The sequence below is a fragment of the Urocampus carinirostris genome, chromosome 20 (assembly GCF_059441175.1).
Source record: "Urocampus carinirostris isolate Australia breed hairy pipefish chromosome 20, RoL_Ucar_1.0, whole genome shotgun sequence".
Taxonomy (NCBI): domain Eukaryota; kingdom Metazoa; phylum Chordata; class Actinopteri; order Syngnathiformes; family Syngnathidae; genus Urocampus; species Urocampus carinirostris.
Genome location: NC_142368.1, coordinates 1,865,929 through 1,888,432, shown reverse-complemented (window position 1 = coordinate 1,888,432; position 22,504 = coordinate 1,865,929). Strand labels below are relative to the sequence as shown.

At 42.6% G+C, this 22,504-nt stretch overlaps 1 protein-coding gene across 2 annotated transcripts; it reads right to left on the bottom strand.

The window, feature by feature from the left end:
* Positions 1-7,209: 7,209 nt before the first annotated feature.
* On the bottom strand, positions 7,210-21,663 carry mcm9 (minichromosome maintenance 9 homologous recombination repair factor). Of its 2 annotated transcripts, none has more exons than XM_088324932.1 (15): positions 21,598-21,663; positions 21,206-21,381; positions 19,923-20,079; positions 18,466-18,572; positions 18,191-18,397; positions 18,048-18,129; positions 16,253-16,453; positions 16,057-16,182; positions 14,694-14,813; positions 14,448-14,622; positions 12,406-12,608; positions 10,098-10,301; positions 9,953-10,035; positions 9,556-9,701; positions 7,210-8,979 (listed from the first exon to the last, which is right to left on the bottom strand). In XM_088324932.1, exons 2-15 carry the CDS (start codon positions 21,368-21,370, stop codon positions 8,079-8,081), a joined length of 2,877 nt encoding a protein of 958 aa, XP_088181058.1. In that variant the 5' UTR covers positions 21,371-21,381; positions 21,598-21,663; the 3' UTR covers positions 7,210-8,078. The 2 variants fall into 2 exon arrangements, with proteins under 2 accessions (XP_088181058.1, XP_088181057.1); XM_088324931.1 differs by having other exon boundaries at positions 21,472-21,634.
* Positions 21,664-22,504: the final 841 nt, after the last annotated feature.

Here is a 22,504-nt window from a genome sequence, read left to right as displayed (position 1 = left end):
GTGACGTCACCTCTGACAAGAAGCGAACGCGGGGGCAAAGTTCACCGCCAAAAATGTCAAAAACATTCAGCGGTATTAAATCATTCATAAGGGAAATTAAATTGCAAATTTCTGCAATTCATGTCACAAAAGTAGTTGAAAAAAAATAAGCCAATCCCTATTAAGTCAAGCAAAATAGTCAAATATGACACGTGTGACGTCACCTAAACAGGAAGTGAGTGCTGGTAAAAAGTTCAATGGACGGTCCGAGAATGACAAGACAAAAATGTCAAAACACTTTCACCGTAATTTAAGTCATTCATACGAAAAAAAAATCAATTGTAGTCGAAAATAGACATTTTTAAAAAGCCCAATACGACTAATTCATTTCATTTCATTTTATAATGTGACGTCATCCAAACAGAAATCGAGTTCGGGTTCAAAGCTCGCCGATGACAGACAAAAATGTCAACCACCTAAATTTAAATAAGTTGTACAGGGACGGGACCCCCGACCTTCGCTGGAGAAATAATCAATCAATTAAAAAACAAACGAATTAATTTAAGTAGCAAATAAGACACACCACCAAATCATTAGTTCAAGTCCTAGACGAGACAGTGACGTCACACAAAGCAGGAAGTAATTACAGGTTTAAAGTTCTACGGGCGCTTCATCGACAGAAATAAATGTCAGCGCTTTTTCCCCAATTCAAATAATTTATCTAAAAAATGCAATTGCAAGGCAAAGCCACCAGAGAGCAGAGTCTGCGTCATGTTTAAGTAGACTTGTTTTATTTTTCTTCATTTCATGCGAGGCCTATTAAGTCAGACTGCCGAAAAACATGGCAACAATTTCAAGCGTTTACAAACACTTCACCAAATTCAACCTTGAGAACCCAACATTAAAACTCAAGTATTTTCAAGGATTTTAAGCACCCGTATGAACCCTAAAACTCATTCCGACACTTTTACAATTCAAATCATTCTCACGGAAAATAAACTCAAACAATTCCTGCAGTGTAAGTCATGGTAGGAGAAATAAAAATCTACAAGCACTCCTCCGTATTGAAAAAAAAAAACAAAATCCGATCAAAACACAAAGACCCGGCGAGGCTCAGCCGTGAAACCATTCCTTTGTGCAACAATTCGGTGTCGAGCTGCTCCGAAATAAAAGCGAATTTACAAGCTTTGGCGTGCTCCGCTCGTGTCATGTGGCGAGAACTGCACCAATAAACCTAGAAACCGTTTCACTGCCACTAGTTAAATGAACCGCGGTTGTGTTTTGCACAATTAGGCCTTTTATAACCGGGTGAATGTAAACCACCCACCCCACACACACACATCTTATTTTCTTTCAGTCTGCACACATGTGGAGGTGATCATGGGACAATCTAAACCGGTGTACGTAAAACTGTGACCGGAACGTGACCGAGAGGTATTCTGGGAGGACAGCAGCGGACCGGAAAAACACACAGAGTGATCAACACACCAGAAAACAACATTGGTTGCTCTCTGCCCAGTCTGGAGGGCATAGTCTGCTTACGATACCATAGCAGAACCGTTAACATTATAAAAGGCAATTCTCATCATCTGTTTGCCCTGTTGCCCTTTAGTAGGCCCTACACGTCCCTCAAAACTAGGACAAACAGGCTTAGAGACCACCCTTAACAAGCGTGCACGAAACTGTAAAAATATATATCTGGCGACTTATTTAGCAATATTTTCTTTTGGTTGTTGTTAAACTGAAAATATAGACCTTGTGACTTATTTTTTTATTGTGCTGCTAAATGTTATTGTCCTTTGTTTCATTGCATTATTATAACCGTTTTCTAGTCAAGTCATGTTTATTTGTGACGCCCTTAATCACAAAGAGTCTCAAAGGGCTGGACAGACCACAGTCTATTGCAAACTACAGACTATTATTACACCTGATCTAAAACCTACATGAGGGCAAGGAAAACCTCAAAAACTTCAGTCAAGTCAAGTCATCTTTATTTGTGACGCCCTTAATCACAAGGAGTCTCAAAGGGATGCACAGACCACAGATTATTGCAAACTATAGACTATTATGACACCATCCCCTGATGTAAAACCTACATGAGGGCAAGGAAAAACTCAAAAACCTCAGTCAAATCAAGTCATGTTTATTTGTTTGGCCCTTAATCACAAGGAGTCTCAAAGGGCTGCAGAGACTATTGCAAACCACAAACTACTATGACACCATCCCCTGATCTAAAACCTACATAAGGGCAAGGAAAACCTCAAAAACCTCAGTCAAGTCAAGTCATGTTTATTTGTGACGCCATTAATCACAAGGAGTCTTAAAGGGCTGCAAAGACCACAGACTATTAGAGACTACAGACTATTAGGACAGCATCCCCTGATCTAAAACCTACATGAGGGTAAGGAAAAACTCAAAAACCTCAGTTAAGTCAAGTCATGTTTATTTGTGACGCCCTTAATCACAAGGAGTCTCAAAGGGCTGCACAGACCACAGACTATTGCAAACTACAGACTATTATTACGCCATCCCCTGATCTAAAACCTACATGAGGGCAAGGAAAAACCCCAAACCCGCAAGTCAAGTAATGTTTATTTGTGACGCCCTTAATTACAAGGAGTCTCAAAGGGCTGCACAGACCACAGACTAATATGACACCACCCCCTGATGTAAATCCGACATGAGGGCAAGGAAAAACTCAAAAACCTTAAGTCATGTTTATTTGTGATGCCCTAAGGACCGCACAAGTTGGTAACCCCCCTGCTTCCTAAAGACTACATCGTAATGTGTTTTTGCCCATTGATCTTCAAAGTCTTTATAATGTTTTACCCTAGAGTGCCATGTCTAATCTCATTCCATCCAACGTTTGTATCAATAACAATAAAAACTATTCTGTAATACTGTAATGTGGAGAGAAATTGCAAGGACAAGCAAGCAGATCCCGTCTTTAAACACATTTAAGAATCATTCTAGGAAAGTTCTTTCAGTTGAGCTGGGCTCCAGTTTGCAGGGGGCCATGGAGAAGGGAACCCAAATCCTCAGATGTGAGTTGAAGGCGATTTTAATGCATTGGCACTTGTCGGCGTTTAATGCCTCTTGGCAGTCGGCGACACGTTTGTTCATGAGGCGGCGAGAGAAATCTGCCCGCGTCAGCGAGTTTGATTTCGCTTTTGTCCGGCTAAACTTCGATCGTAATGGGGGGAGAACAACATCTATAAAAGCAATGTCCAAAGCGAGTGGAAAATGTATGTTCTCTCCAACTTTTTGGTGCGTCACCGCAAAACCAAAAGAACACCTACGCACGTGCGTTTGTCCGAATTGGGTTTTTTGTCGAGTGAGGTCAATTCGAATGGGAAATCGTGTGATAAGTTGATCGTATAGCAGACACTTAAAATAAGGAGAGGAGACACCAATTATGTTAAAGTAATTCAATTAAAAATATCCATCCTGCTCGAAGGGTCCCCCACAGAATCTCCAACCTATTTAGAACCAGGGACACGTTTTTCATTAAAAATATCTCGAGACACACAGTTCAGTAAAAAGGTTAGAAAATGAAATGCAGCAACAATAGACAGGATCAAGGCAGCACGGCGGCGCAGTTGTTAGCGCGTGTGCGGCACAGTTCTAAGGTCTTGGGAACATCCTGTGTGGGTTCAAATCCAGCTACCGGACTTCCTGTGCGGAGTTTGTATGTTCTCCCCGTGCTTGCGTGGGTTTCCTCCGGGCACTCCGGTTTCCTCCCACATTCCAAAGACATGCATTTCAGGTGGATTGACCAGGTGAGCGAGTTGTCTGTCCCTGTGTGCCCTGCGATTGGCTGGCAACCAGTTCAGGGTGTCCCCTGCCCACTGCCCGAAGATGGCTGGGATGGGCTCCAGCACCCCCGCGACCCTACTGAGGATAAGCGGTGCAGCTAATGAGATGAGACAGTATCAAATTGTTCTCATTATTTGTGGTCACTATTTTGCTCTAACTAGGATTTTATTTGAACCTGTTTTCCAAGTTCTACTGTAATTGTATTTCGTTTTTCTAGAAAAATAATAAAAGGTATTGTTAAAATGAGCAAAAAAATATCTGCCAACTAGTTTTTTTTTTACCATGTTCTAGATTTTCCTGCTTTTTTATTTTCTCATCTCATCTTATTAGCTGCACTGCTTATCCTCGGTAGGGTCGCAGGGGTGCTGGAGCCCATCCCAGCAATCATCGGGCAGTGGGCAGGGGACACCCTGAACTGGCTGCCAGCCAATCGCAGGGCACACAACTCGCTCATTCACACCTAGGGACAATTTGGACCGGTCAATCCACCTGAAATGCATTTCTTTGGAATGTGGGAGAAAACCGGAGTGCCCGGAGGAAACCCACGCAAGCACGGGGAGAACATACAAACTCCGCACAGTAAGTCCAGTAGCTGGATTTGAACCCACACAGAAGGTCCCCAAGACCTTAGAACTGTGCCGCACATGTGCTAACCATTGCGCCGCCGTGCTGCCCCGCTTTTTTATTTTATTAAAGTAAAATAATTGAAGTAAGCAAAACGATGGTCAAGATTTTTCAAATTTCTAACGGCTTCATCAAACAAAGTAAGTTCGTTTGAGGTGTCCTTAAAAAGTTGAAAGTAGAATGTTTTCTCTATCTGTACGTGTTAACAATGCCCAACCGAGGTCAAAGAGCCGCCTGTATAATTTTTTTCCCCTACCAGTTTATTTGCTTTTATCTTACTTTTAGCAACGCTGTTCAGGATGTGCAACACATCAAGTAGAATGGTGTAGGTTGGAGAGTGCCTTTATGCCCGCCATCGCAATTTTTTGTCAGTATAACATGAAAATGGTAAAAGGCCTGTTTTACAAACCCCCAAAACGACTTAAGACTTTATTCAAGTGCGTCTAGAAAATGCTTTTACTTGCACATGCATCGTGAATGAGCTGACTGATAATGACTTTAAGCCAGGAGATGGCGGCAGAGAGTAACAAATTCTCAAATTTGCTGCACCTTTATATCTCATCTCATCAGCTACACCGCTTATCCTCAGTAGGGCTGCGGGGGTGCTGGAGCCCATCCTAGCAATCATCGGGCAGTGGGCAGGGGACACCCTGAACTGGTTGCCAGCCAATCGCAGGGCACACGGGGACAGACAACTCATTCGCTCATTTACACCTAGGGACAATTTGGACCGGCCAATCCACCTGAAATGCATGTTTTTGGAACGTGGGAGGAAACCGGAGTGCCCGGAGGAAACCCACGCAAGCACGGGGAGAACATACAAACTCCGCACAGCAAGTCTGGAGCTGGATTTGAACCCACGCAGGAGGTTCCCATGACATGAACTGTGCCGCACATGCGCTAACCACTGCTCCGCCGTGCTGGCACCTTTATATATTCCTCTATAAGACCACAAGAGCAGATCATTTTTTTAAAAGATAGTAACATGCTGCCACCTACTGAAGATTCTAAACAATGCATGTTTTTTTATTCTCAAAAATAAATTTCCTTCGGCACACTAGTCAAGGCCCCATGGCACATTGGTAGAAAAACACTGTTCTAAGGTAGATAAAGTAGACCAACCCTGGTAGGGGTGGAATTAACAAATGAATTGTCTTTGTCACTATACAGCAGGGGTAGGGAACCTATGGCTCGGGAGCCATGTATGGCTCTTTTCATGAGTACGTATGGCTACGAAATAACTATTGCACATCTCTCTGTGGCGTTCCAAAGTCAAGGGGTTTCATCCCGATTTTGGTCGAAGCAACTTCATGCAGAAGTTCGATAAGAAACCATTTCAACTGATAAGTAAAAACGCTGACTTTGATTGGGTGAGCAGTACAGGTGGGAGGATCCCTGCACACAGCGCAAGGCACTTCCTTCTCGCTCTTTCTCGCTCAGTGCAGTGAATATGACCATATGCTTATGGTTTGCAGTCATTTGTGACATTTTTACAAAAGAACTTTGCATGCACATTGTTTTGAGACTGTTGTTAAGGACACATTTCATGAAAAAAAATGGCCTCAACACTCTTAACTGAAGGTGGAAGACAAATTGTAAATGGCATATTGATTTGGGAGACAGGATTTGGCATTATTATCATTTCATACATTTGATGAAATCATCAGATGACACACAGTGAAATCAAATGTGCTGAAGAATTAGCTTTTTCCGTGAACACTGCATCGCTGGTGAAGAGGGCACAGCAGCGCCTGTACTTCCTGCGGAGGATGAGGAGAGCCCACCTGCCCCCACCCTCCCTCATTACATTCTACAGGGGCACCAGAGAGAGTATCCTGACCAGCTGTATCTCTGTGTGGTGTGGAGGCTGCAGCGCTTCCGACTGGGGTAGTGTGAGGAGGGTGACGAGGACAGCAGAGAAAATCATCAAGACTTCTCTCCCCTCCATTCAGGACATTGGCCAGAAGCGCTGCCTATCCCAAGCTAAGAACATTATCAGGGACCCCTCTCACCCCCATCATGGACTGTTCACTCTGCTACCCTCTGGGAAGAGGTACTGCAGTGTGCGGTGCAGGACCACCAGGTTCCGCAATAGTCTTGTCCCCCTGGCCATTAGACTGTTAAATGGTCAATCAAACACATAGTAAATCTAAACTGCTGCTAATCTGTACATCTGTTGGTTTTGTTTGACTTTTTTGCACTACTGGCAGATCTTTATAGCTAGCCACTCCTTGCACATCTGTTCTCCTCTGCACTATTGTACTACAGTGTTATTGTTACTGTTTACCTGACTGCCCATTTTGCACATCTGCTTAGCTGCTCCTCTTGCACTCTTTGCACTACTGTAAAATACTATACATAGCCATAATTATTTAGTATATTATTAGTACTCAATACTCCATTTTATTTATATCTGTACATACAAGGAAACTGTGCGGGTCAGATGTATCGACATTTCGTTCTGTATACACGTGTACTAGAATGACAATAAAGTAGATCTGAATCTGAATCTGAGAGCATGTTTGGCAGTTCATTTTTATTTTCTGAAAATACATTATGTGGCTCTCTCAATTTCTTTTCAAAACATTTTTTGCTTTTATGGCTCTTTGGGTCAAAAAGGTTCCTGACCTCTGCTATACAGAATAAATCAAGGAACAGCAACATGATCACCTTCGCTGCATGATCACGGATGGCTAGAGACCAACCACAATGATGTTAAACAATAACCAAAAATAGAATAAAAACAAGCGTTGAATAATGATCCCAATAGAACATAAAATGATCGGTTTATCAGATTTGTAAAGGCGGAAAACCAAGGGCGCCAGTCATACTGTAAAAGGCCGCTAATGCCACCTACTGGAGCGGATGTGAAATGAAAAAAAAATGAAATGATCTGCATTTCTATAGCGCTTTTCAACTCAATGACTTCCCAAAGCGCTTTACAATGTGCTCCACATTTCCCAATGCAGCCATGTAAGGCGCTAACCTGCTTATTGGGGGTATCAGGGGTTCAGTGTCTTACCCAAGGACACTTCGACATGTAACACGGACGAGCCGGGATTCGAACTGGGATCCCTTGATCCCGAGACGAGCACTCTACCTCCTGAGCTACTGCCGCCCAAATATGCAATCGGTCTCAAAATGAGTGTCACGGTTTCCTGAGGCTTTATTTGCCTTACTGTAGAAATGAGACGACATCGATAAAACCTTTTTTAATCCCATAGTCGAGCACGTGAATTCTCCCTATACATCATCCCATGAACATTTCCCATATGGAGTGGTGGCAATCCCGTTTGTTCATCTCCCGAACGCTTGAAAAATCCCAATTAATAGGATTTGAAAGCGGCAGCTGACGTCTTTTGATGTCCCCATTCAGAGCAAATCCAATTAGGGCGGCGCTGTCCTCGCTTTCAACCGAGTGGAAAAAGACAACAATGACGTTGCACATTTCGAGGACAAATTAAAAAAAAGAGGTTGAATGATTCGGAGTTAACTATGCGAAAAGAATATCTATAATACACAATAACGGGTATTTGTGCAAGATGGACAAAAAAAAAAAGGGACAGAAAATACACTTGGAATCGTGTCCAACAGGGAGAACGAACGCCATCTAGTGTCCTTCGAGAGCAAAAGCAAACAAGCAAGGCTCCTTTGTGTCTCTAGGATTCTCGTCCCACTTTGGCTTTCCTGGGCAATTCTTTGTCCCAATCGGTGTCAAGGACGTCCTCCGTGAACTCGCCGGAACCGAACATGGAGGACGCGGCCGACGCCCTTTTCGGGGGGACTGAATCCTCTTGCAGACGTTTTCTCTTGCCGCCATTTTTGGCGGGACAAAGTTCTGTTGGTTCGACGTGACGAGCGGACTTTGCGGCACGTCCCGAAACGGACCGCGCCTTGGACTCCGTCCTCGCTACCCGTCCCTCTTTCTTTTTGTGTCGGTTCCTTTGCAGGTCCGGCTCGGCTTCCGTGAAGGAGAACCTGGAAAGTTTGGCGAGCGTGGAAGACGCCACTGCAGAGCTAGAAACCCCCGCAGGACATTTTGGCGCCGTCAAACTGTCTCCGCTCTTATTGACGTGATTTGGGGAAATCGTATGGGAATTTGTGTTGCGTTCGGGTGCATTGGGATCCCCATCGTCGTCCTGGATCGACGAGCTCATCTTCTTGGGTTTAAAGAGGAAGTCAGAAAAGTTGAAAGGGAGGTTTTGATGAGCCGCCGGCGCCGCCATCTTGTCAACTAGCGCGGCGCTTTTGATCGCCGTGTGGCGCCTGTGCGTTTTGACTCCGCCCCCTGCTCCCTTTTTGCAGGCCGCGGCCCCCGAACCTTCATCCGGGGGCGGGTCATCTCCGGGTCCTGGTGGCACCTTTCCGGGTATTTCGCTTTCGTTGGCGTCGAAATCGAGACTGTTGCTACCATGGCCGGAAGGCGTGGAGGTATAAAACCAGTCCAGGCCGCTCTCCTGCTCCGGGGCCCTAAGGGGGGTTTTCGGTCTGTCGTCTCGGGGTTGGCTGAAGGTTCGGTCCCCGGTGGAACGGTGAAGCTCGGAGTCACCGACGCCCAGTCTTGTAAAACGAATCAAACAACCCTTAAATCACAGGGGTCAGACAGGCGGCCCGCGGGCCAGATCAGGCACCCTAAGGGATTGAATCGGGCCCGCGAGACAACACTCAGAGAAGCGCAAGAGAAAAACAAGCTGCGGGTTGAAATATGTCAACTTGATGTTGCCAAAGCCAGGTGCCTCGAACAAAGACACTGTACTTGTATTTATTTCTCTCTCTGTCTTTTTTCCACCCATTTTCTCCCACTCTCTGTCTTTCACTCTCGTTGTCTCTATTTTTCTCTTCCTTTGTTGCTCTTTGTCTCTTTCTCTCTGTCTTTTTAACTTATTTTGCTCTAACTTCTTTTTTTCCTTTTACCCTCTTTTCTCTTTCTCTCTTCCTACTCTTTGCGCTTTTCTCTTTTCTCTCCTTTGGTCTTTCTATTTCTCTTTGGATTTCTTTCTTCCTCTCCCTTTCTTTTCCCCCTTTATCATGACTTTTTATCTTTTGTTTCTCATGCTCTCTCCCTCTCCCTTTTTTTCTTTCTTTGGACACAGTACTCTTCAATCGATAACAATAAAAACTGTTTTATTCCCTTACCTGTCCAATCGCTCCATCTCCTCCTGAAGTAGGAGGGGCAGGTCCAGCCCCTCCAGAAGAACCTGACACTGCGTCCGATACTGCCGACCGGGATCTTCTGGGAAGGAAGTCAAAACTGCGTTGACGCTTCCCAGGAGGCCGCCACCCTGAGAGAAATCCGAGAAATTGACAATGAGCGCGGGAAAACATGCTAGCATTAACTTAGCAGAGTTTCTCATTTCTTTGTATGAGACCATGGTGGGTAACCATTCTAGGGCTTCTGGGGGCATGCTCCCCAAAAATAACATTTTGTACATTTTGAATGGGGACGCATGGATCTGGTGCATTTATAGCGCAAAATCAAGAACGCGGGCAAACCAGAACACCGAGTCCTCCAGGAAGTAATGGCGGTAAATACCTGCATGGAACACTCCATCACCGAGACGGCCATGACGGCGTCCTGGACGGTCACCGTCTCTCGGTACATCAATCGGGCGTGCGCTGTATGGAAAAAAAAACATTGAGCGATCGGCGCTCGATTCTTTCGGAAAAAGAACTCCGACCTTCCGCCAGTCGTCCCAGACTCTCCAGCATGCGGACGGTGGTGAGGGCGGCGTTTCGGCCTCGGCTTCGCCTCTGCAGCTGGTAGTAGCGCGACAGGACGCGATTGGCCTCCGCCGACACTCGGGGCTGCAGACGCTTGATCAGGCTGAAGTAGGCTTTCATTTTATCCATCGGCCACAAGGTGGCGCTCTCACACGGCAGACCTGAGAAGAATATACAGTACGGTAAATGTTGGACTACAACCCGCTGATTATTTTCTCTTTGTGGCAGCGCAAACAAGAAAAATGACAAAAAGAACACGTCCAAAAACAAACATTTCCAAAAAAACAGCCAATAAAAGGCCAAAAAGAAACAGAAAAAAACTAAAAACCCACCCAAAAAATACATCCCCCTAAAACGTAAAAATAACAAAAATAAAACAATAAGACCAGCAAAAAAAACCACAACAAAAATCAAATCAGATGAAAAAGAAATGTCAAAAACCACAAAAAAACACCCAAACAAAAATAATGAATTAAAAAAACAAAACAAAAAAGGACAAAAAAAAAAAAGATTAAAAAACCATGACGTTAAAACAACCCCTCTTTCCAAAAACAGGTATATAAAAACCTTACAGAGGAATCTAAACTACCAACTAAAAAATCTATTAAAAAAAGATCAAAAACATTTTTTTTTTTAAATGTACAAAAAAAAAAACCCACCTAATAATTTCGTTTACCTTAGGGACAGTGTGTAATAGTGCTTCCTAGTCAGGGTTGGGTAGGGTTACTTTAACTTGATTACTTTCAATGACTTTTGGATGACTCCAATACCAAATATGCTAAAAAAAGACAAAAGAAACTAAATATGAATAAAATGACAACATTTCATGCCGGAATACATGGAACGGCAAAAATGATGTTGGCAAGCTGTTTGGATTTATTTTCATTTGGTTTCTGTCGCATTTGATGTTCGTTTTGCCGGAGATCAAAGCCAGGAGAGAAAGCTTACCACGTGTTGTGAGTCATCATTTGATTCATATTTAATTTATTTTGTCTTTTATTAGCATATTTGGTATTGGAGTCATCCAAAAGTCATTGAAAGTAATCCAGTTAAAGTAACCCTACCCAACCCTGTTTGCTACATTTTAAACACTAAATATGGTGCGGCTTTTCTCTTTGTAGCAGCGCAGACAGGAAAAATCCTAAACAAAGCACGTCAAAAAAAGATATAAAAAAAAAACACAGATAAAAGGCCAAAAAGAAACAGAAAAAAAAACTAAAAAAAACCACCCCAAAAAAATACATTCCCCTAAAACGGAACAAAAATAAAACCAGCAAAACAACAAAACAAAAATCAAATCAGATTAAAAAGAAATGTCAAAAAAAAACACACAAAAAAAAACACCCAAACAAAAATAATGAATTAAAAATAAAACCAAAAAAGGACAAAAAAATCGATTAAAAAACCATGACGTTGAAACAACCCCCTTTCCAAAAAAAGGTAGAAAAAAACCCACACAGAGGAATCTAAATTACTAACTAAAAAAATCTATCAAAAACAACTTCAAAAAATGTACAACAAAACGACCCAAAAATTCAGTTTCTTCCCTTATGGACAGAGTGAAATAGAGTGCCTCCTAGTGGTACAAAAACATTGATTTGAATAGAAGGTAAAAATACATGGACTATCATACCAATGTTCTCATCTCATCTCGTTAGCCGTACCGCTTATCCTCATTAGGGTCGCGAGGGGCTGGAGCCCATCCCAGTCATCTCCGGGCAGTGGGCAGGGGACACCCTGAACTGGTTGCCAGCCAATCGCAGGGCACACAGGGACAGACAACTCATTCGCTCATTCACACCTAGGGACAATTTGGACCGGCCAATTCACCTGAAATGCATGTTTTTGGAACGTGGGAGGAAACCCACGCAAGCACAGGGAGAACATACAAACTCCGCAAAGGAAGTCTGGAGCTTGATTTGAACCCACGACAGGTTCCCATGACATGAACTGTGCAGCACAAGCGCTAACCACTGCGCCGCCGTGCTGCCCCATACCAATGTTCATTTTTATAAAAACAAGTCATAGGTCGGGAAATTTGGATTTCTTTTACAGTGGAATCCCCAGTTTGGTCCCCGCCATTTTTGTCCAGCATCCAACCCCTAAGCCATGCTCTGAAGCTGTAGTCCTCAGCCACACCAAACAACACATTGCCATCTAGAGGTCAAACATTACACATTGACCAAGCAGCTTTTAATCAGATGCGCTTTGTCGTCTGGGAATTTACAGCAATCGGACCAGATTTTATTCTGAAAGGGAGCCCACCTCGGTCCTCCAGGATGAAGGAGGAGATGGTCCGGTCCCAGTCCGGGTTCCGGTTGTCTAGCAGAACCAGGACCAGGTCGAAGCGACTCAGGAGGGGACTGGCCAGAGCCACGTTGACCGACAGAGACTGTTCCGGGTCGTACTGACTTTTGGGGTTGGTGGCCGCCAGGATGGTCGTGCGGGTGTTCAGCTTGCAAACCAGCCTGAGGAAAGAATGAACCATTAAAGAATATATAAATGAAATGAACTGCATTTCTATAGCGCTTTTTAAGTCAAGACTTCCCAAAGTGCTTTACAGTGTGCTTCACATTTCCCAATAGCGTCCGTGCAGCCATGTAAGGCGCTAACCTGCTTATTGGGGGCATTAGGGGTTCAGTGTCTTACCCAAGGACACTTCAACATGTAACACAGAGGAGCCGGGATTCGAACTGCGATCTCTTGATCCCAAGACGAGCGCTCTACCTCCTGAGCCACTGCCGCCACCGGTATTATATTAAAGACGGAGTAAGGGTGTTGGAAGTCTGCCTCAGTCAGCTCGATTATGAGGCGCGTGCAAGTACAAGCATTTTTTTGGAGCAACTCTATTCCCCCCGTTCTTTTTGGGTTGGTGTTTGGACTCTATTAGGACCATCTCTTTCCTTACTTTCACCATTTTGATGCAAGACTTAACAAATAAAACGAAAACAAACAAAAAAAAACAGCGGGGATGAGCAGGATGTCATCTCCAGCACTCCGTTCCTCAAACCTAATGAGTTCCGCCCTGAACAGCTTTGCTAGAAGTAAGATAAAAGGCTCTTTGAACTCAGTTGGGCATTATTAGCGCATAGTGTACTTAATAGAGAAATATTCTACATTTAACTTTTAAAGGACACCTCAAACGAGGCACCGCACCTTTAATTGGCAATTATTATTTCGGGTGTTAAAACTAGAAAAGTATGCGTCCTTTTTTCATTTTAAATTCAAATATTTGAATTATTTTTCAAATGAAAAAAAAAACGTTTTTTATATATACAATGTAATGGTCAATTTAATAATGAATATTCTAATTCGAAGAGATGATGTGAAAGTTATATTGTAAAATTTAACAGAGTTTTTGATGAATAAGAACACAATGAATCTTGTTTTTATATCTTTTTTCAATGTATTTTTAGTATAGTTTATATTTCTAATTTTATACCATTTAATATAACAATAATAATACATTAAATCTTGAGGCGCCTTTCAGGACACCCAAAAGTCACCGTTCACAGAATAAAAACAGTGAAATCAATAAAAAATTATATTAAAGACTATACAATAAAAATAATGGTCATTCATCAATGTTTTGACAAAGACTAGTTGATTTTTTAATGACTAAAAGAATGTATACATTCCTTTTTCATTTTGCCAATATTTTAAACAAAATTACTAATGTTTGTCCCTTCTCAAGGTTTCATCATTTTTCTCATGTTGAGGTTTTTGAGTTTTTCCTTGCCCTCATGTTGGTTCCAGATCAGGGGATGATGTAATAATAGTCTGTAGTTTGCAATAGTCTTATTTGTGCAGCCCTTTAAGACTCCTTGTGATTAAGGGCCAAACAAATAAACATGACTTGACTTGACTGAGGTTTTCGGGTTTTTCCTTGCCCTCATGTAGGTTTTAGATCAGGGGATGGTGTCATAATAGTCTGTGGTCTGTGCAGCTCTTTGAGACTCCTTGTGATTAAGGGCGTCACAAATAAACATGACTTGACTGAGGTTTTTGAGTTTTTCCTTGCCCTCATGTAGGTTTTAGATCAGGGGATGTTGTAATAAGTCTATAGTAATAGTCTGTGGTTTGCAATAATCTGTGGTCTGTGCACCCCTTTGAGACTCTTTGTGATTAAGGGTGTCACAGATGAACATGACTTGAGGTTTTTGAGTTTTTCCTTGCCCTCATGTAGGTTTTAGATCAGGGGATGGTGTCTACATAGTCTGCGGTTTGCAATAATCTGTGGTCTTTGCAGCCCTTTGAGACTCCTCGTGATTAAGGACTTGTTTTTGCGATCGTGCCAAGGTTCTGACCCGGCTTTGGCCACGCTGATGGACTGCTGCTCCATGGCCTCGTGGATGCTGATGCGGTCGTGCTCTTTGATGCTGTTGAACTCGTCGATGCAGCACAGGCCGCCGTCCGAAAGCACCAAGGCGCCTGCCTCCAAGTGCCAATCCCCGCCGTCCTTCACCGCCGCCACCGTCAAACCTAAACGCGACGCCCGGAAGGGAATCGTCAGACTCAGCCGGCGCCCGGAAAGGACCCGCCCCTTCCTGTACCTGCACTGGTAGAGCCGATTCCGGCCGTGAGCACCGAGCGGGGCATCATCTTGGCCGCGTATTTCAAGAACTGGGATTTCCCGGTGCCCGGGTCGCCCACCAGCAGCAGGTGGCATTCACCTGGAGGGAAAAAAAAGAATGACTTAGTGTCAGGTCTATTACCGAACACACACCCTCTATTATGGAAATAAAATCAGAGAGGGTTTAGGAGAAAATCGCAGCAAGCAAATTCCAAATCCTTAATAACAAAATTGCTTCCCACTGGCAAAGGTTGAGTGGCTTGAGCAAGACACCTCCACCACGGGTCACGCGGCCATACAGAGCAAGGACAATAATGTTATCACTCACTAATTTGCCTAAGAGCATCGCAGGTTGAAATATCCATTATCCCCGACACATGTTCCTGCAAGCTGGGACCAGCGGAGCACACACGTTTGTCAAGCCTGGCACATTTTTTTTCCCCATTATTTCAAAAATAAACTGCACATTTGTGGCCGCATTGCATTATCCCCATACTATATTGTTGGAAGTCATGCTGTACTGGCCTGCCTAAAATGAAATGAACAATTGTGGTCGTGATCACTTCTCCCCGGCTGACTATTGCTGAGCAGGGGCCAGCACGGCACTCTTTTTTTTTTTCAGTACCCTGACGTGGCCCACCTAAAATGAATTGCAGTGATTTGGCTGTCATCCGTTATCCCCCGTCGACTATTGCTGAGGGCAGGGCTGAGAGAGCAAATTTGCATTGTGCGTGGCCATTTCCCCCCATTCTTTCAGCGCATTATGAACTCCAATGTCTTGGCCATGATCCATTATCCCCAATCGACTTTTGCTGAGAGCAGGGGTTGAGAGAGCGAATTTGCATCTTGCATGCTGGCTCTTTTTTCTAGGACTTGCATTTAAAATGAACAGCACCAGTGAAGCAGTAATCCATTAACCCCCAGTCAACTATTAATGCAAGAGGGAATGGCCGAGCTGATGTACGATTTTTGCACATCACAGGGTGTTCTGTTCCCATTAACCACGATAAACGATAACATTTTACGAAAACGTGTTTATATCAAGGTAGCGCACCCGGTTCAAGACTGGGTGGAAACATTTGTTGCCTTGGGGAGGGATGGGCGCCACCAGGCTGTACTTGCCCAAGATAAACCACAGGAAATCCCTTAGTGCTTACGGGAAACACCCTGTCTCCCACCCACTAGTTGGTTAACGAGTTTACCATTATTTCTTATGGGAAAATCAATTCAGACCTACCTGGATTACTCCATTCAACTATTGGCTTCCGTTAATGGTCTTGCTCGAGTAATTGACAACAATGCAAAAATTTTGCATTGAAAAAGAAATCCAAAGAGACAAATACCCCTGGTCTTCGTTCCAGAAGGATCTATTCTTTGCACGCCTCCGGCGAGCACCATGGCGACGGCCAGTTTGATCACGTACATGCCGAACACTTGAGGGCACAAACTCAACAAGATCCGGTTCCTGCCTGCAGAAGGCAAAAGATAGGGTTCAAAAAAAATTGAGCCAAGATGGCCGCCGGACGGCCCGATCCTTACCGGCGACGGGATCCCGTCTGTGGCGCTCCCAAAACTCGGCAAACTCTTTTCGGAGATCCTCCAGGAGCAAAGAATTGAGCGCCTGCTGGTTGTAGACCTCCACGTTGTTGGCCTTCAGGAGGAGTTCGACGTCGCAGCGGCAACCGTCGGAAAAGGCTTTCCAGCGCTGGCACACCACGCCGAAAACGGTCACGTCGTCGCCTGAGGAAAAACAAAAAACGCATCGGCTCAGTTGAGGGTGTCCCCTGCCCACTGCCTGAAGATGGCTGGGATGGGCTCCAGCACCCCCGAGACCCTACTGAGGATAGGCGGTGCAGATAATGGATGGATGGATGGATGATTGAATTAGGGGCGCAGTGCTTAGCACGTGTGCGGCACAGTTCTGATGTCATGAGATTGAACCTCCTGTGTGGAGTTTGCATGTTCTCCCCGTGCTTGCATGGGTTTCCTCCGGGCAATCCGGCTTCCTCCCGCATTCCAAAAACATGTATATCAGGTTAATTGGCCGGTCCAAATTGTCCCTTAGTGTGAATAAGCGAGTGAATGGTTGTCTGTCTCTGTGTCCTCTGCGATTGGCTGGCAACCAGTTGAGGGTGTCCCCTGCCCACTGCCCCAAGATAGCTGGGATGGGCTCCAGCACCCCCGCAGCCCTACTGAGGATAAGCGGTGCAAATAATGGATAATTGTTATGTCGTATAATTATTTCGGTATTTATTTCTTGGTGTATTTTGTCATGTATTTTGTAGTTTTTTTTCTTTTGGTATTTATTTTGCCATTTATTTTGTCATTTATATATTTCGTTGCGTAATTTGTCATTTATTCTGTTTTGTCATTTAAGTAGTCATGCATTTTGTTGTGTGTTTTGTCATTTTCTGTGTATTTTGTCATGTATTTCATTAGGGTATTTTGTATAGTATTTGGTCATAAATGTTGTGTATTCTGTCATATATTTTGTTACACATTTTGTTGTGAATTTTGTTGCAAAGTCGTTGTGTACTTTGTCATATATTTATTTCCGTATTTTATTGCTGTGCGTTTTGGTATTTTGCCGTGCATTTGTAGTGTATTTCGTTATAGATTTTGATCGGTGAGTGCGCCAATTTTGTTGTAAATTCTGTGTGTCATAAACTATGTCGACAAATGCATCGATAGGTGAAAAGTTCACCAAACTGGGTCGCCTGCTTATTTGAAAACCTTTTTTTGCTGCAAAGTACATGACATCATACTAAAATACATAAATCACCCCAAAAAAATAAATAAATAAATAAATGACAAAATAAATGAGAAAATGCTTAAATAAGTGAATAAGTTTATGTAATAAATTTATGTGATAATAGATGTCTAGATAGATGTCTAGATAAATCGATCTATAACGGTATAGATAAATAGAAAGATCTATAACGGTATAGATAGATGGATAGATAGATCTATAACAGTATAGATAGATGTCTAGATAAATAGATAGATAGATTTCTAGATAGATAGATGTCTAGATAGATGAGTAGATGTCTAGATAAATGTCTAGATAGATAAATGTCTAGATAGATAGATGTCTAGATAGATAAATTATTCATCCCCGTAGGGAAATTCACACTTCCAGCAGTATCCTTGTGTTGAAAATAAAATCATAATAAAATAAAATAAATAGAATATGTCATAATAGTCTGTAATAATAGTTTGCAATAGTCTTTGATCCTTGCAGCCCTTTGAGACTCTTGTGATATCACGTGTTCATTTAAATGGCATGGCATTGATTTCTATGTATGGCAAAATGGCTCCCCTAATACACTCCCACCTGACTTGCAGCAATCCACCAAATCGTCCTCCAGAACCACGACCACGGACCGAGGAATGCTGCCCACCGATAACCTCTGCACCTGCGTGGGAACAGCGAATCAGAACGACCGTACGTCGCCGTGACGACCGCCTCTGCCCGACCTGCTCCTGAATTTTGATCTCCTGGTAATCCTTGCAAGCGCCGGGCTCGGCCTCTTGGGACAAGCAACTGAACTTGGACGAGTTGCAGCCCTCGGGATTGGGGCAGGAGGTGGGCGGCGCCAAGCGATAGAACTGCTCAAAGTCGGCCTGTTGGGCGAAGACGTGGCGGCACTTGGCGCAAATGAATTGCCGCTCGTGTTCCAGGACCTGCACGGTCGGACCGCAAAACGACAGCTGAACGGAGACCGGACCAGGTCGAGGACGCTCGTGGTTACCTTGGCGACGCTGGTGCGTATGACAGTCCCGGTGACGGACAAGAAGTGGCCCACGTCCCTGGCGCGGGGGATGGTGTCCCTTGTCAGCTCGGGACAAACCGGTAGACCTGGACAAAAGGGCTGAAACAATTAGTCAACATCGATAATCCGTTGTCAGCTATTGCTTTCCAACAACCTGAGGCATTTCTATTTGAAATAATCTCTGCTGAGAGCCGCTCATGCGCAATAGCATCTCTGCTAAGTGGGAACATCAAGTTTATCCCAGAAACGATGAATAAAAAGACTACAGTGGAACCTCGGTTCTCGACCTTAATCGGTTCCAGAACCCTGTTCGAAAACCGATTTGTTCGATCACCGAAATCATTTTTCCCATTAAAAATAATGTAAATCGTTTTAATCAATTCCAACACCCTGAATGTTTACCATGATTGTTTAACGTAAACATAAAGCTAACCCAGGCTAATCGTACGTTCACGTTATCGTAATCTTCCGTCCGATAGATTACGCTAACATGAACATGTAAAAATAAAAAAAAAGGTCTAAAACACTTAGTACACCTACATTAAAAGCGAAAGCAAAACGATGCACGTTATATTATTATTATTAAAGCTTTGAAAACTCTCTCGGTGTACCGTCTTTCTTTGTAAATATGTGTAACCATGTCTAATATGTATTTGCAACTGTATATTTTTGTCATGTATTTATTTGAGACACTTATTCTGATATGTTTTTCACGGGCGAATCAAAAAGAAGGGGCGAAAAAAACACGGGCTGACGGGAAGTGGGAACGGTTAGATGAGTGTTTGTGGACGCGGCGGACAATAGTGGATATATATTCTTCCCAACCTTACCTTTGGAAATATACACTTTTTTCTTTGTATTACTTTCAACGGGACCCGGACTCTGCAGGTCTGCATCAAACCTTAAGTACCGGTATCATTTTCCGTTCATTTTGCCGGCTGTGATTTTTGGACTGTGTACTTTTATGAAGGACATTCAGTTTCAATCGCGGGTTTGGGTTAATTTTGTGTTTGTGTTACATGTTTTAATGTGGGCGCATGCGGTTTATATACAGGTGCGGCTTGTGTAACTACAAAATCTGTTTTCCTCTTAAAATGTGGTGGGTGCGGCTTATAATCAGGTGTGCTCTATAGTACGGAATTTACGGTAGTCGACATCGATAATCGATAATTAAATCCATTGTCAGCTATTGCTTTCCAACAGCCTGAGGTATCTCTATAAGAAAATAATCTCTGCTTAGAGTCCGTCACGCGCAATAGCATCTCTGCTAAGTGGGAACATCAAGTTTATCCCAGAAACGGTGAATAAAACGACTACTTGCAAAGTAGACCTTTCGTTAGTAATGGCAAAATGATGACAAAATGAAGGGAAGTTTTAAAAAATAAAACTCTATCGCTGCTCTTACGGTGATGAGGCACGGAAGTAACAAGCCTCACCTGTGATCCGTGCATGGAGAGTGCTTTTCAGGTTGGGCTCCTGATGTTTGACGTTCTGAAGCGAGGTGTTTTTCGACACTTCAACAGCTTTTTTGTGCAAAACTTGGTCGAATATCCTCAGGACGTCGCTTGGGTAGGCATTGAAATAGTCGCCAATCTGTGGACAAATAAAGAATATGCAAATGGTCGGCGATATCACGGATTTGAAAGATTTTGAATGAAGAAAATCAGATTATCGTATCGGTGTCCTTTCTTTAATATTACTGCTGTACCTGGCCTGAATTGCACCTGTTACTCCCCTAGCATAGCAGCTTTAGCCAATAGCATCAATATGGTGGTTAACTTTGTAACGCAAACAAAATTTTAGCATTCAATATTAAATAATTTATCAGCGAGTAGCAGTTTCATGGACTTTAACTGCTAGTTCCCAATGTGTTTGCATTCATGCGTAAGGTTAAAAATGCTAATTTCGATTCTAAAGATTCATAAATCAAAAAAACCCTATCCAGGAAGTGGATAAAAAGTCATTTTACTCTCTTTTAAGAACACATGAGTGAGAAATACGCTAATTAGTGAAGGATTTTATACATTTTACTATAAAAGGATTTTATACAATTAAAGACAAGTTATATTTATCGAATGCAATTAAGATTTTCACCAGGTAGCCTGAAGTTCAATGACAGGTCGCGCTGATCCAAATGCGGAATGTTTTGGCTGGGGAATTTTGATAACAGGACTCGATGTTTGGAGAACAAGGCCCTGATGACGTAGAAACGCTCTCCTGTTTTGAGTTTCTCCAGAAATCGAGGCGAGGTGGTGGACCCCACGTGGGGGCTTTCATTGGCACGCCCATGGCAGGAGCCGGAACACCAGCTTGCAGAAAAAACGTGGGCAGAGGAAGAAAGGCAGAAGATCGAGAGAGGAGGCTTGAACAGAGACTCGAGCGACACTAATTCGGCTACTTTGATGGAGTTCACTTAGTTAAATACTTTAAGAAATTAAATCTGCCTCCCTGTGGAAATGCCGGTCTCTTGTTTATTTTTCCATCAAGAAACCAGCGTCAATGTTAGGAGAATGCAGGTTGTGTTCGGTTAATGGAGTCAGAGAACTAATTCGGACAATTTGGTAACCGGTACATTTTAATATTTAATTCCTAACATTAGACACATTAAAATTGTCTTAAAGAAAACAGTATAGTAATCCTGTTTGTTTGCACCAGTTATACAACGTTTCCTTATGTTAATGTACTCAATTTGTAAGGATTTTCCAGGTGCATGCGTTACCTCCATGTTGGTTTCAAACAAGGTCATGGCATTGATGACCACAGGCTGATGACTTTCACAATTTGAAGCTGTCAGTAGATCTTCAATGTGCCCACGATGATGCTCGCTGATGTAAGCTTCAAATATTTGGCCGATCAAGGCCTCTTGGTGTGAATTTAAAGCCATTTAAAAGCTTTCTGCAATAAAAAAGAGACACGCCAGGTGTTAGGATCAAAAATTATTGCATTTCTTTTATAAGGGCAAAACGACATAATCAAAGTGCTTACTTTGCAACGCGCGTATGCTTTTTTAACGATAAATTTGCAGCAGCATTTGATGTTTTCGTACTTACGACAAATAGAATTGAATATCTACAAAAAAAATGTGATGCAATTCTGATAAAATTTGCAAACCATTCAACGGACGATTATTCCAGCTTCGAAGCGCGTGTGTTCCACTTCCGCGTTTGAAAGTCGCGCGTAATTTGCAAAACTAGAACCCGATGTTTGTCTGTAAGGAGTAAAAGTTGGCAAATACCTTCAAAAAATGTAAAAGGTTGATACATTTGATATTTTACCTCATTTACTGTTTATCAATACGGAAATATTACTTGTAAATTTGAAACGCAGTCAAATCAAAGCATACCTATGTAATAAAAATCAGGGTAAAATTTTAACCCAGTTTAGTTTCTAATCCAAGCATTAAGAGTTGAGAAATATCTTCCAAAAATTGTATAATTCTAATAAATTTTACGAAACATTTTCAATAGTTTATTGTTTATGATCACAGGAAAATACGTACACACTAACAAATGAAAAAACACGCATATGCATGTTTTGTATTCAGGGCAAAATATTGACCCAACAAGAAATTGCGAATATCCTCAATTAAGTACAAGTATTTAAATTTTAATCCGTTTGACATTTTAAATAGTTTAAAAATACAGAATAGTATCTATGAACGAGAAAAAAACAATGGCCGCTTATGTAAAATAAATCCAGGCTAAATATTTGACCTTGAGCAATGCACAACCATATTAAAATTGGGAAAATCGATGACCCACAATTTGTCATTGAGGCGTAAAGAGTTGGCAAATATCTTCTTTAAAATATATAATTTAGATCACCTTGACACGTAAATATTGTAGACAACTCATTCGTTATTACAGAATAGCATAACGTGTACTAGAAACTCCATCTTTGACCCGTAAAAACTTTGCAAATATTCCTCCAAAATGCACCGTTATATTATATCACAAAGCTAGTTCTTTTACATCATGTATTTGTTTTTCTTTCCGAAAGAGTATTTCTATATGTCTAT

Coding starts and splice junctions, on each gene's coding strand:
- mcm9 (XM_088324932.1), bottom strand. CDS start 21,370: ATGGCTTTAAATTCACACCAAGAGGCCTTGATCGGCCAAATATTTGAA. Junction 20,080..21,205: donor TGTTTGAAACCAACATGGAG/GTAACGCATGCA, acceptor ATTTGTCCACAG/ATTGGCGACTATTTCAATGC. Junction 10,302..12,405: donor CTTCATCCTGGAGGACCGAG/GTGGGCTCCCTT, acceptor TATTCTTCTCAG/GTCTGCCGTGTGAGAGCGCC.